Source organism: Varanus komodoensis, unplaced genomic scaffold, assembly GCF_004798865.1.
Source record: "Varanus komodoensis strain SLA01 unplaced genomic scaffold, ASM479886v1 scaffold23, whole genome shotgun sequence".
Taxonomy (NCBI): domain Eukaryota; kingdom Metazoa; phylum Chordata; class Lepidosauria; order Squamata; family Varanidae; genus Varanus; species Varanus komodoensis.
In genome coordinates, this window is record NW_025335627.1 from 15,176,897 (window position 1) to 15,190,435 (window position 13,539).

Below are 13,539 nucleotides of genomic sequence, written 5' to 3' on the forward strand. Positions count from 1 at the left end.
GTATTGGCACTCTCTCGGCCTTTCAGCTGCCTGGGGGGAGAGAGAAGAGTCACTTCTCATTTAAAAAAAAACCCTTCAAGAAAGTAACCTTCTCTTTATCTCCACTTCCCTAGCTGTTTTTAAGCTTATAAGTGGCCAGAGTATTTATAACATAAACATTGTTTCTCAATCCGTAGACAGTTGAAATATGGCTTACTCTGGGCAAGGCCCAGCAGTTTCAGATCACAAAAACAACTGTTAGTCCACGTCTGTGTTTCAATTCTTCCCAGGGGATAAACAAAGGAATTGACTTATGTTTTATGTATTTATCCAGCGTTTCTTTATCTTAGTTTGAGTGTATGTTAATTATGCTTTTGTCGATGATCAGGAGGAGTCCAGATTTTAGCATCTGGAATCCATTCCGAGCTGGCTCCGCCCCGGCCAGTGTGTTCTCTTGGCAAAATTCTGCCAGCCTGTGCCCTGCTTCATTTTGTACTCCAAGGCCAAACTTGCCTGTTATTCCGGTTATCTTTTGGCTTCCTACTTTATCATTCCAATCCCCCATGATGATACCGATGTCATTTTTTGGTGTTATTTCTAGAAGTTGTTGTAGGCCTTCATAGAACTGGTCAACTTCAGCCTCTTCAGCATCAGTGGTTGGGGCACAGACTTGGACTAGTGTGATGTTGAATGGTTTGCCTTGGATTCAAACTGAGATCATTCTGTCCTTTTGGAGATTGTATCCCAGCACTGCTTTTCCTACTCATTTATTGACTGTGAAGGCTACTCCATTTCTTCTGAGGGATTCTTGCCCGCAGTAGTATACCTGATGGTCATCTGAAATAAATTCACCCATTCCTGTCCATTTTAGTTCACTGATTCCTAAGATGTCGATGTTCAGTCTTGTCATCTCATGTTTGACCAAGTCCAGCTTACCTTGATTCATAGATCTTACATTCCAGGTTCCTATGAGTATAGATCTTTGCAGCATCGGACTCTCCTTTCACCACCAGATACATCAGCAACTGAGTGTCCTTTCGGCTTTGACCCAATAGCTTCATTCTTTCTGGCGCTACTAGTACTAGCCCTCTGCTCTTCCCCAGTAGCATACTGGACACCTTCCAACCTGAGGGGCTCATCTTCCAGCATCATATCTTTTTGCCTTTTGGTACTGTCCATGGGGTTTTCATGGCAAAGATACTGGAGTGGGTTGCCATTTCCTTCTCCAGTGGGTCACGTTTTGTCAGAGCTCTCTGCTATGACCTGTCTGTCTTGGGTGGCCCTGCACGGCATAGCTCATAGCTTCATTGCGCTACACAAGCCCCTCTGCCACGACAAGGCAGTGATCCATGAAGGGGCAGGGAGCGAGCAGAGAGTGCCAACTCCTGCTCATCATCAGCACTGTCAGTTAGTCCAGAGCAAAAGGCAGGAGACCAAGCTGACTGCAGTGACAAGAAGGAAGAATAACTCTAGGAGGGTTTCATCTGTCAGCCCTGTGGAAGTGCCTGTCCACGCACAGCTGAATTGGCATTCCCAGCCCAACATAATGTAACTGATTAGAAGGGGCTTCTATGGCTTGATTGGGGTGCTTATTTCTAGCTGTTGTTCTGATGCCCAGAAAGCCTGGCCACATATTTCCTCTCAGGAGGTTCTGCCTGACCCTATACTACAAATCCAGTGTCCAGCTGTGCCTAGCAAGACATTCTGTTTTGATTTTAGGGTTCAAAATAGGTCATGGGATTAAAATTTGGACTAGTGTTCACAGTGTATAAAAAAAACATTCCAAACAAGTTGACTCAAACACCCTGATGCTCACCTTAGATTAGTCTAACTTTGTAGGTGAATAAAATGAAATGTTGCTTCTGAAAGGTGGATCTGAAAGCCTAGATCAGGGGTCCTCAAAGTTCTTCAACAGGGGGCCAGTTGAGAGGTGGCGGCGACCGGTGTGGCTGGTGAGGCAGGAGCGCCCGGGGGCGCAGGCCAGTGAGGTGGCATCGGGCGCGCGTGAGGCAGCAGCAGCGGGCGCGCATGTGGTGGTGACTCATTCACTCGGAGATCTCCCAGCAAGTCCACAGCCATCTCCAAGCAAGCAAGCCACTGCCTCCCCACCCACGTGGCGATGCGGCAGCGAGCACATGGGAGGCGGGTGGCGGGAGGCACAGGGAGTCCAAAACCTCTGAGGTGGGCTGGATAAATGGGCATGGCAGGCTGGATACGGCCCGAGAGCCATAGTTTGAGGAACCATGGCCTGGATATTTTCCTGGATTTTGGAGGCATTTAGTTGAGTAATGTAATTTTCTTTCCAATGGCTTTTCATTTCTTTTTTTCTTTCACCCTAGATGCCAATTAAGTGGATGGCTCTTGAGTGTATACATTATCGAAAATTCACACATCAGACTGATGTCTGGAGCTATGGTAAAGCAAATTCATGTGTTTATATTTAATAACTAATAACTTTGTAGTGACTTGTCAAACTATTTCGCTATGTTGTTAACGTTTATTGCCCTATGTTTAAAAAAATGTGAAGAAAGAGATAGTTCACAGTGGCTGAATACATGAGCTCTGTGTACAGGGTGGAGAGCAGGTATGTGATCTGGCCCCTTTGTATTAAGCTCTTCCTGGGGGAGAGCAATGGGTGACCTTTTCCTGACACCTTGGAGAAGCACCTTCAAGACTGTCTTCAAATCAGAATCAATGGTCCTCCTCTAGTTTGACTTTTATAAAACAAGCCATTTTCCCCGAGCTTTGTTTCCACACTTTCCCAGCTGTTTGTAAAAACATAAATCTGAATACAGCTGTTAGGGTCTGACAACTGGGCTACAATCAGAACTGTGTTTCCTCACTCCCTGTGGCCCTCCTAGCTTGATTGCTGCAACACTAGTTTGGCAGCAATCGGGCTGATTACTGGGACAGAAAGAAGTCCTTTTCTGGTTAGCTAAAGATGTAAAGAAATCATGGCTGTCAAATGCAATTTGCCACTCTGCTTCAAAAAGCTGTGTCAAAAAGTTTGTTCTCTAAAAATTGACTTTGGGAATGTTGTATCTTAGTCAGATAAAAGGGAATTTATTGCAACACAAAACAAAGAACAGAAAGAAGGTGGGGTGCTAAACTGTATACTGCAGAGACTGACCAATATGGGATCCACCTGAAGTTCATAAGTAGCCATAACATTTGTGGGAAAGGGCAGGTGCGTGAGGAATCTCTTAAACCCATAACTGGGGAATTTGTTTAATTGTGTTAATTAGAATATCATCCGAAGTTCATTGTCATCTGCCTGGCTGTTTGCCTCCAGAGCAGCTATTCCAGCTGTTCCTGGCATGACTACCTATACCTTTGTAGGTAATTTGAGAGCCGAAGCCTGTAGCAATTAGAATAAACTGGTCATTGCTTACTATTGCAAAATGGTTTTACAGTGTAGTCAGCTTTGTGGCCTGCGCTGAAATGGCAAAATGGCTTTGTGGTGCTAAGTGAAAGCTCATTAGATATTGCTATCTGTGGATAGCAGCACAATATGTGGTCTGGAATTGTGAGCCGGCTGCCACCTTTTTTCTTGAGCTGCAGCTCTTGAGTTTTCTCTTGGGTTGGGCTTCCAGGTGTCCTCTTTGCCTTCTGTAAGATAATGCTCTAGTTAGCAAAACAAATGTATTCAGAAAGGGTGGATGAACCATGCTCTGGTGAAAAGCCACAGCCAACTAGAGCCTTGGAGGTTACACGGGGGGGGGGGGGGGGGGAGATCGTTTGCACTGTTACTCAGAAGTCAGTCCCAGGAAGTTTGCCGGTCTTGCTGTCAGTTAGAGTGCACAGCACAGCAACCTGATGCTGCAGATGCTCACATGAAAAAATAACTTCACTATTTACTGTCATAACTTGAGTGACTTAATACATAATAGCCAGTTGCCTTTTCTAAGCATACAGAGTTTTCTCTTAACTTCTTGTTGTGGCCTTTAAGTATGTATAGTTATTTCTATTTTAAAAAATGCTGCAGTCTTCCCATGCTGCAGTCCTCTTTTATTGCATCTTTCTTTGGATGTGTGCTTTCATATATTTCTCTGCTTCTGATTATTGCAATGGTGGGAATGATAACAGTCCGTGGAGGAAAGGAGCTCAGCATAAGTCATAGCGTGCCTCTGCATACTACAACAGCACAGGAATGTTGCTCGACTGCCTGAGCACGACCCTCAGGATCTTGCAGAATGCATGCATCCATGGCAGCCATGTGGGATTGCACCACAGAAAGCCGCTCCCCTGGGGCAGGAGATGCCTGTGAAGGGGATCTGTGGAAGTTCAGGCAGAGTGGTGGATGGAGCCCATCTGGGTGAGCCTGTGGAGAGGAGCCCAGGGTACTTGTCATGTATTTTGAGGGCTTGGCTGAAAACAGGGGATCCCATTCTTTGAAGATACCCATGTGCTTTGTGAGGAGCAGTGTATCTTGCACAGAGCCCCCTCTTTCCACGGGACTCTGACGACTCTGTTCCTGATTGCTTCCAAAGGCCTCAGAAAAAGGGAATGCTGGAGTAGCCCCTTGACCTCCTTAGGCTCCCTCTGGCTCTGACAGGAGTTCAGAAATACAGAAACAGAGAGAGTCAGAAGGGGTCTCCCGGGCCATCTGGTCTGACCCCCGGCTCCAGCTGGCTCTGTTAACGACATGCCCACCATGGGCATGTCTAGTCTATCTTTGAACACCCTCACCGATGGGGCCTCAACGACCTCTCGTGGAAGCCCATTCCACACACTTGGGGCCCTAACTGTCAGGAAGTGCTTCCTGGCATCCAAATGGAAGCTTGGCTCCCTGAGCTTTGCTCCATTGGAGCGCGTCCTGCCTTCCTCTGCAGGGGGGAACAGGTCTCTTCCCACCTCCGGGTGACATCCCCTCACATACCTGTATGTCACCAACATATCCCCTCTGAGTCTCCTCTTCTCCAGGCTGAAGAGACCCAGTTCCCTCAGTCTCGCCTCATACAGCATCCCCTGCAAACCGGTCACCAACCTTGTGGCCCTACGCTACACTAACTCTAACCTGGCTATAACCTTTCTGTAATGAGGGGCCCAAAACTGAGCACAATACTCCAGTTGCAGGCACACCAGAATCGTATAGAGCGGTAGTATTACCTCTCTTGATCTAGAAGCCACACTTCTGGCTATGCAACCAAGGGTGGCGTTCACCCTCTTGACCACCGCATCACACTGCTGACTCATGTTTAGCCTGCAGTCAACCAGTACCCCGAGGTCCCTTTCACAAGTGCTGCTCTCCAGCCATTTGTCCCCTAACCTATACTTATGAAACCTATTCCTATGCCCCAAGCGCAAGACCTTGCACTTATCCACATTGAACGCCATCCTGTTGTCTCCTGCCCACTTCCACAGTCTGTCCAGATCCTTTTGGATCTGGAGTACCTGCTCCTCAGTTGTGGCCACTGCCCCAGTTTTAGTATCGTCTGCTAAATTTGATCAGCGAACTGTTCACCCCCTCTTCCATGTCACTGATGAAAAGATTAAACAGGATCAGCCCCAGGGCAGAGCTGTGGGGGACCCTGCTTTGCTTGTCACTGTCCACCATCCTGATGATTCCTCACTAATGGTTCTCCTCCGCTTTCAGTCAGTCAACCATGCCCTAATCCACCAGACAGTGCTTTGGTGTATCCCAAAACTCCTCAATTTCTCAACCAGGATATCATGGGGCACTTTGTCAAAGGCCTTGCTGAAATCCAGGTAAACCACATCCACTGCATCCCCTCCATCTAGCCATCTCGAAACCTTGCCGTAGAATTCCACAAGGTTTGTCTGGCAGGACCTGTTTTTGCAGAAACCATGTTTTGTGGCCGCCAGCCTCCCTTCCCTACCTCGCGTCACTAGATCTCTCTCTATTATGAGCCTTTCCATTGTTTTTCCTACAATGGACTCTGGACTTTTTAAAATAGATTGCAAGCCACAGCCATGTCCTGTGCTGTTGTGTCCACTTCCTACCCACAGTATGGCCCTGTTTCCACATGCTAAGGGCCTGGTTCCCACTCGCGTACAGCCAGGGTGTGCTGGCCACCTGCAGTAGGGGGAAGTAACCAATGGAGAAAGCTGTTCCCTGCATTCGTATGCATGTCGGTGGGCACCGCAGATCAAGCCATGCAGCGTGACTGGTATGCCCCAGGACCTGCCACCCTGCTTCCACCCTCAGTCCTCCTGTAGGAATCCCGGGGGACACCATGAGAGCACTGAGGCTTCCATTGCCCTTTGCAGCCACCGTGAGCCATTTCTTGTCCAGTGTACTAGGACCTTTCCCTTTCTCTTTTTGCTGTTTTCCTTAAAAAAGCGCTGCACTCATACACACACTGGAAACTGTCCCATTTGTACAAATGGAGCAGATCCAGCTGAAACAGAAGAACCCTGGAAAGGGCACTGATCGGGGGGTGGGGGTGCCTGCTGTCCCAATCCAGTGCTTAGCACAGGTGCAGGGAAGTGCCTCCCCCTTTCCTCCACCCATTGCAAGGAGCTTTCAGATTTGGCATCAACTAAAGAGGGCAGACCAGCCAAGAAGTGCCAGGTGCTCCAAGCAGTTGACCTTGAAACAAGAGAATCTGCCTTAAAGGCAGGAGGTTTGCAATCTGAGTTTGGAAGGGGGTGGTATTCATTTTGGAATCAATGTCTTGCCAAGAGCCTGCACTTTTTAGTGTCTGGTGTTCTTACTATGCTTGCTTCTTTGGTTGTGGACTTCTGCAGTACACTTCCAATATGCTTTTAATGGAGTCTGACAGGCTTGCATTAACCTGACAAAGCTTCTGGCTCTACCTGGTAAGATAGGGAAGGACAGCCTTGACCAGAGGAGATGCCCTGTGACAAATGTGCTAAGCCCCCACATGTGATATCCACCTAAGTTTTGCTTGCCACTCATGGTCAAGGGCAAATCAGAGGGGACTGTTGGAAGTTCTGATCCCTCACCAAAAGCACCAGATATCCTTCTGGAAAGGGGGGAATTGAGAGGGTGCCACCCAAACTCCTTTTGATCTTAATTCTTTTCAGTACAAAATAGGAGCCTTTGTGCCCCTGAGTTATGCACACACGAAAAAGTAAGGGCACCCCAGGACCACCCCCTCAACAAAATTCCAAAGATTCCGCTGCTAGGATTGCTTCCCAGCCCCACTTTTTCAAGCTCCTCCAAAGAGTGTTTTGCAAAGTGCTACAGAATTGCTTTTTGGAATGTACACCTCGTGTCCCTAGGAGCATTTTGGATGACCCAGCAGCACCTCACCTTGGGGCAAACAAATCGCATCATAAGCCATGGCTTCTCAGGGTGCCTTACAAGCACAACTGAAGCCACCATGACGAGCCCGTCCTGGGTTCCAGCTACACACTAAGCCACCATGGCCTTGAAGCGTATTGTGGCAGCCCAGTCATCATGTGCTATTGATATATTCATTACTTGCCTTTCTTCAGGCTAGAAATGGCAGCCTGCAAGATATGATTACTGTGTTGAAGGCATATTTTAAATGACATTTAAAATAAAAGAATTAAAAAGCCCAAACAAAGAAAGCTGCTGGGACAACAGCATTTTTGATATTGAACTTGGTATTTGGGGATACATTCAGGTACTCTTGGTGTGGTGTGTGTTATTTATCTTCCTTCATAGCTGGAAGAGAAAAAAGTAATCTTGAGTTCATTTGGAAACACTGCCCCAGTTACGAAAATACTGCACTATAACTTAGATCATAAGTGTGTGTGCGTGCGTGTGTGTGTGTGTGTGTGTGTGTGTGTAAAACCACCAATTTTGAGTGACTTGCAATGTAAAAACAATATAGCTTTATTTGGTTTGGGAAAACATTGATGCTATGAGTTAGAGAAAATGATATACTACCTTGGAAATAATAATTTTCAATCAGAACTTTCTTTTTTTTTTCTTCATGAAAAATCAAAAGTAGGAACTCTTCTTCTTTGTTTGCATTTCCAGTAACTTTCCCACCCTTTATTCACTCTAAATAATGCATTTTTTCTTTGTGTTTGATCATACTTGTTCTGCATCCTCACTTTTAGTCCCAGGTTTTTAAATCATGATAAGTTGAAATAATATTTTGGGGATACCTACAGAGGTTTGCAATGGTCAAATGTGAAGACTCCAGTTTTAAACCTTCTTATGCATTTAGGGAACTTTTAAAATATATTTGTTTTTAACTTATACCCTTAAACCAGGGATGATAGTTTCTAAAGGTCTGGGGCCATTTTCAATCCATTTTCACAGAGCACTGTCCTGGTTACATTTAGCTTACTTTCAAGCTAAATTTAACCCCACAGGGAGTCCGCAGTGATATGACGCTCCAGTAGGGCAAATTTAGCTTGAGAACAAGTTATAGAAACATATAAACAGAGCAAGTTGGAAAGAGTCTCCTGGGCCATCTAGTCTGACCTCCGGCGCCAGCCGGCTCCGCTCACAACATGCCCATGTCTGGTAGTTGGGCACTCCAAAGCTACTGTGCATAAGATTTTTGTTTTAAGTGGAGGCAGCGGGGAGTGCAACAGTGGGGCTGCATGCAGGGTACATGTTGGCCCACCCCCACCTTAACCTTAGGATAGGATGGAATCAGATTTAAAACAACCGCAGCAACAACAAAGCAGGTCAGCAATCTCCCCAGCCTGGCTCTCTCCATGGCTGGTGCTGCTGAGAATCATAGACCAAACTATCTGGAGAGAATCAGGCTGGTGACGTCTGCTCAACACAGAGTGCACAGCCTCTGCCATTCTTTTCAGTGTAGCTCTTGCAGTGGCTTTTGGACTGTAGCCAGAGGAGAGCACAGCCTTGGGAGTTTTCATTAGCCTTGGTTGTAGCAGGGACAACAGGTTTGCTCTCTCTGCCATATTAATGACAGGAAGTTGACCCGATTCCCTTAGGAGCACAGAACCTCGCATGTTCCGCAACTGGCTCTGAATGAGAAGCTGTTGGATGCACACTGCAGCAGGTTCTGTGCTGCAATTCAGTGCCTCAGTGCAGGGTGGCACCGTCCCTGGGCTCAACAAGCTCCTGTGCAAGGAATCTCCTCTGGCCCCCATCATGAGACACAAAGAAGGCAGCACGATCACGCTGCCCACCCCACCATGGGCGGTGGAGGGCTTCCTTGCATGGGAGCTCCATGAGCCACGGAAGGGCACCACCCTGCGCCAAGATACTACCCTGCAGGAACTGGGCCCATACTGGGTACAGGTGGTGGAGATGATGGAGGGCACCGGTAGCGGAGTGGTGGCCCATAAAAGTGCGTCACAAACAGTTCCTCCTTTTCTGTCCGAGTCCTCATAGATCAACTCTGGTTTGCATGTTCCTAAATGCAAGCACTGCTATAAAGTTTTGCTGTATTCTTCCACTGGCTTAATTCATGATTCTGTATGTGCATTCAATGTGCATTAATTGAAATGTGATTATTTCTCTTTTGCTCCAGGTGTCACCATTTGGGAGCTGATGACCTTTGGTGGAAAGCCCTATGATGGAATCCCAACAAGAGAAATTCCTGATTTGCTAGAGAAAGGGGAACGTTTGCCACAGCCTCCCGTTTGCACCATTGATGTTTACATGGTGATGGTGAAATGTGCGTAGCTCTGCTTTGGTTGTAGCTCTAAGGATTAGTTTAACTGAAGTAGAGATTCAGTGCAACTTGCCTGCATTGTCACGAGAGTCCTTTGTAACAATTTCTGCAGCACTAAAGCATTGTATTCTGGCTACAGAAATTATATCTGAATATGATATGCTAGTGGCTCGCCATTGTGAAGAATATTAATCTGACTGAGGCTTGTGTTAGCTTAGATTCTTATTGCCAGCAGATTGTTGCAGGCATTGTTGCTGGGAAGTCCAAATTGTAGCACATAAACTGCTGTCATTTCCATGACAATTGATTTGTTAGATGATAACATTTCACATAATTATGGTACCCAGGTAGTCCCATATTAAAGGATATAAAGGGGCAAAAGTTGACTCCGAATGACATAGTGAGGAAGGAAGAAAACCCAAGATGTTTTATTAAAAAGGACTTGGGTGAATATAATGAAACAAGCTGAGCTTTTGGGAATAGGTGGTCCTGTGCTGAGTCAGTATTTTTCAGACACGGGTGTTTTAGCTGCTAAATGTGCATCTTTAAGGGAGGCTAGGAGTCAGGCAAGGATCCAGAAGCAAATTATTTTTATTTGTGCTATTTGCATCTGGATTCTCACCCAGCACATTCCCCCCCAAATGTGCATGTGCTAGCAAATGTGACCCTGAAGCTCAAGCTTCTAATTTAAAAAGAATTAAGGATGTCTCTGCGGTGTTCCTGACTTAATTTAAATGAGATTAACAAACAGCCCTTCTTCCACGTGGGGTTTGCTGCTCTTGTGTACAGATGAAAACATTAAACTAAGAATATGAAGGAGCTAATCCAGCTAACTGCTCAAGCTGACAAGATGTTAGTAGGAAGTGCCAGCTATTGTTCCTGTTCATGGCAGAAATAATGGTGTTACATCCATGGCACAGCAAGGACACGTTTCTGTGGTGAGCAGATGCTCAGGCCCACTGAGACACCTTGAAGGGTGGGATTTAAAAGCTCTAAACAAACAAACAAACTTGAACAAGAAGAGGGAGCACTTCCTTCGGAGCAGGAATTGTGGGGTGAGGCTTCCTTCTGAAGTTGCATATCAGCCATTTTAAGCATTTAATGGCAGAAGAGGACAATTCAGGACAAGAAAGCAGAACAGCATCCATCTCTGCTCCCTCTCAGCTACCCCCAGCGTCACGACATGCAACTTTCACCACTTGGAGAGTGCCTGCCCAGATAGGGAAGGGGATGATTAGGATGGTGTGGGCTGGTGGCCTCCCACCCCCTACTGCCTTTCTCCCAAAAGCCCCTGAACTTCTGCATCTTTGTGATGCTGTTGCCCTTCCCTTCCAAATGTAAACAATGCTGTCCAGCCACATCTGGAATGCCCCAGTGCAGGAGAGCCCACATCCTCCCCATGTAATTATTTCCATCGCCATCTTGCTGTAACAGGCAGGATGTCTTTCCTAATGCTCAGCTGGAGTTTGCCTTTCTGTACATGAAGCCCATTATTCTGTGTGCCACACTCGGGGATGATTGAGAAGAGAACCTGGCCCTTCTCCGTATGACAACTGCTTAAGCACTAAAAAGCATTATCATATCTCCCTCAGTCTTCTCTTCGCAAGGTTAAACATGCCCAGTTCTTCCAGGCTCTCTTCACAGGGCTTTGTTGCCATTCCCTGATCATCCTCGTTGCCCTCCTCTGAACCCTTTCCAGTTTGTCTGTGTCTTTCTTAAAATGTGGTGCCCCAGACTGGATGCAGCACTCCAAATGAGCCAACTCACCTAGAGGAACTAGTAGAGAGGAACTAGTGCCTGACCTGATTCGGAAATGATGCTTCTACTAATGCAGGTCAGAATGGCATTTGCCTTTTTGGGAGCCACATCACACTGTTCAGTCATATTGAGCCTGTGATCTACAACAATTTCAGGATCCTTCTTGCCTGTAGAATTGTCGAGCCAAGCATCCTCCATCCTGTAACTATTCATTTGATTTCTTTTTCCTAGGTGCAGAACTTGGCATCTATCCATGTTAAATTTCATTTTCAGCCCAATGCTTCAACCTATCAAGATCACTTTGAATGTTGCTTCTGCCTTCTGGGATTTTAGCTATCCCACACAATTTCATGTTATCTGCTAATTTGATAAACATTCCCTGCAGTTCCTCATCCAAACTGAAATGCTGGAAAGCACTGGGCAGAACTGTGGTTTCTTCCTCCATGCTGAAGTTTGATACAGAGGCCTAGTTCTCATGGGAGTGGCAAAACGTGTCTGGGCTGAACCGCTTCAGACTGCAAGTGGGACTCACATGATAGAAAGTTGCTGCACACATAATAAATCTCTGCTTTCAGAACACTTGTCCTCACATACTATGTGAGGAATGGTATTTCCTATGGAAATTATGGATGGAATTATTTTGCATGCAGGACAATTCAAAAATGTGAGCCACCAACTGCAGTCTGAAGTGGTACAGCCCAAATAAAGTTAAATGTCTCAAAGAGAATCAGGCCAGAATCTCAGACCCTGTTTTGGAAATTGAGTGCTTACCATATTTTTCCTTCTATAAGACACCCCCATGTATAGGATGCCTCCCACTTTTCTTGCTGTTCTCTGAGCAAGCAAGCTGCTGCCGCGCACGCACACCACCTCCCCGCCTCCCCACATGCACGCCTGAGATCACGCCAGTCTTCCCACCCCGCTGAGCACGCCTGCAGTTCTCCTCTCGGCCTCCCGTGTATAAGATGCCCTTAAAATATTTTTAAGAAAAAGTATCATCTTATACAAGGAAAAATACGGTATAACCTCAGATTTTCTGCAAAATGTTAACAGCCTTGGGAATTTGTTTGACATGCAGAGGGAAAAAAATAATCTGACACATAGGATATTAAAATTGATTTTGGGGGGTATGGGGTACCACGATGGCAACGATGGTGGTGATGAGGAGGAGGCATACTTGCATTGGTTTGAGGTAGGGTGGTATCCCTGCGGACCATGGTAGATACACGTGTTCTCTGCTGCACAGAAAGACCTGCCCAGACGAGATTTTTCTGTTCCTTTTGGCACAAGCAAGGCCACTGGAGGACAGGCATGTAGGGCCAGGCTGTCTGGAGGCCAGGAACCATAGTCAGGAGAGGTTCCATTACCTTCCTAGTCCCTGCTTCTCTGAAGTTGACAAGGGGGGACTCAAAAAAAACAGGAATGATCTTCTGGAGGATGGGCCCCTTGTAGTCCAGGCTTCTCCCATAAGGTTCTAGGAGCCAGTCTGCATCCATGCACCTAGCAGGGTTCTGTGAGGGGCTGTGTCCAGCTTCAGTGAGCTTTTTTTGGAGGCTCTTTCAACACTTTTGGCTATTGCATGATGGCTGATTTGCATCCTTTTTTGTTTCTCTGGATGAAAACAGTCCTCAAAGGGAAATGTTTCGCCAATGTGGAAGAGGTGAAACAAAAAATGACAGAAGCACTAAAAGGCATCAAAATCAATGAGTGCAAGACCTGTTTTGACAGTGGAAAACACATCTCGATAGGCATATTGCATCACAAGGAGGATACTTTGAAAGTGACTGAAGTCTTAACATGTAAAAACAAATACATGATTTTTACTAAATGAATTCCTGGGATTTTTTGGGTCCCCCCTCATATCTGTAGGGATTTGGATGTGTTTACTTGTCTCCCAGCAAGGGTGCTTGATGTGCAGTAAGGCTCCTGCCTATCTCTCCACTTCTTATAGAGAATCATCCTTGGCACAAGGCCCCGTATGCACACATCCTACCTGCGTGATCCATCCACCCCTTTTTGGTGGAGATGCATTGCATTGGTGGGCCCTTTACACAGACAGATAAGCACATCTTTGCCCTGCAGTGTACACACTGGTTTACACAAAGGAGAGGCCCACATGTCCATACATCTTCCTATGGATTACAACAGTGAGATAGCATAATAGCCATACTATGATCTCAGAGAATCTGGACATGATCAATTGGAGATAGCTCAAGGAGATACTTCAGATGAATGTGTGGTATAC

General features: G+C 46.3%; 1 protein-coding gene across 8 annotated transcripts in view; it reads left to right on the top strand.

The window, feature by feature from the left end:
• The window catches only part of ERBB4 (erb-b2 receptor tyrosine kinase 4), a 935,345-nt gene that overhangs the window by 875,972 nt on the left and 45,834 nt on the right, over positions 1-13,539 (top strand). For all 8 annotated transcript variants that reach the window (XM_044432044.1, XM_044432045.1, XM_044432049.1 and 5 more), the window contains 2 exons: positions 2,319-2,394; positions 9,393-9,539. In XM_044432044.1, coding sequence (XP_044287979.1) covers positions 2,319-2,394; positions 9,393-9,539 — 223 coding nt within the window. The remainder of the gene's footprint in view (positions 1-2,318; positions 2,395-9,392; positions 9,540-13,539) is intronic.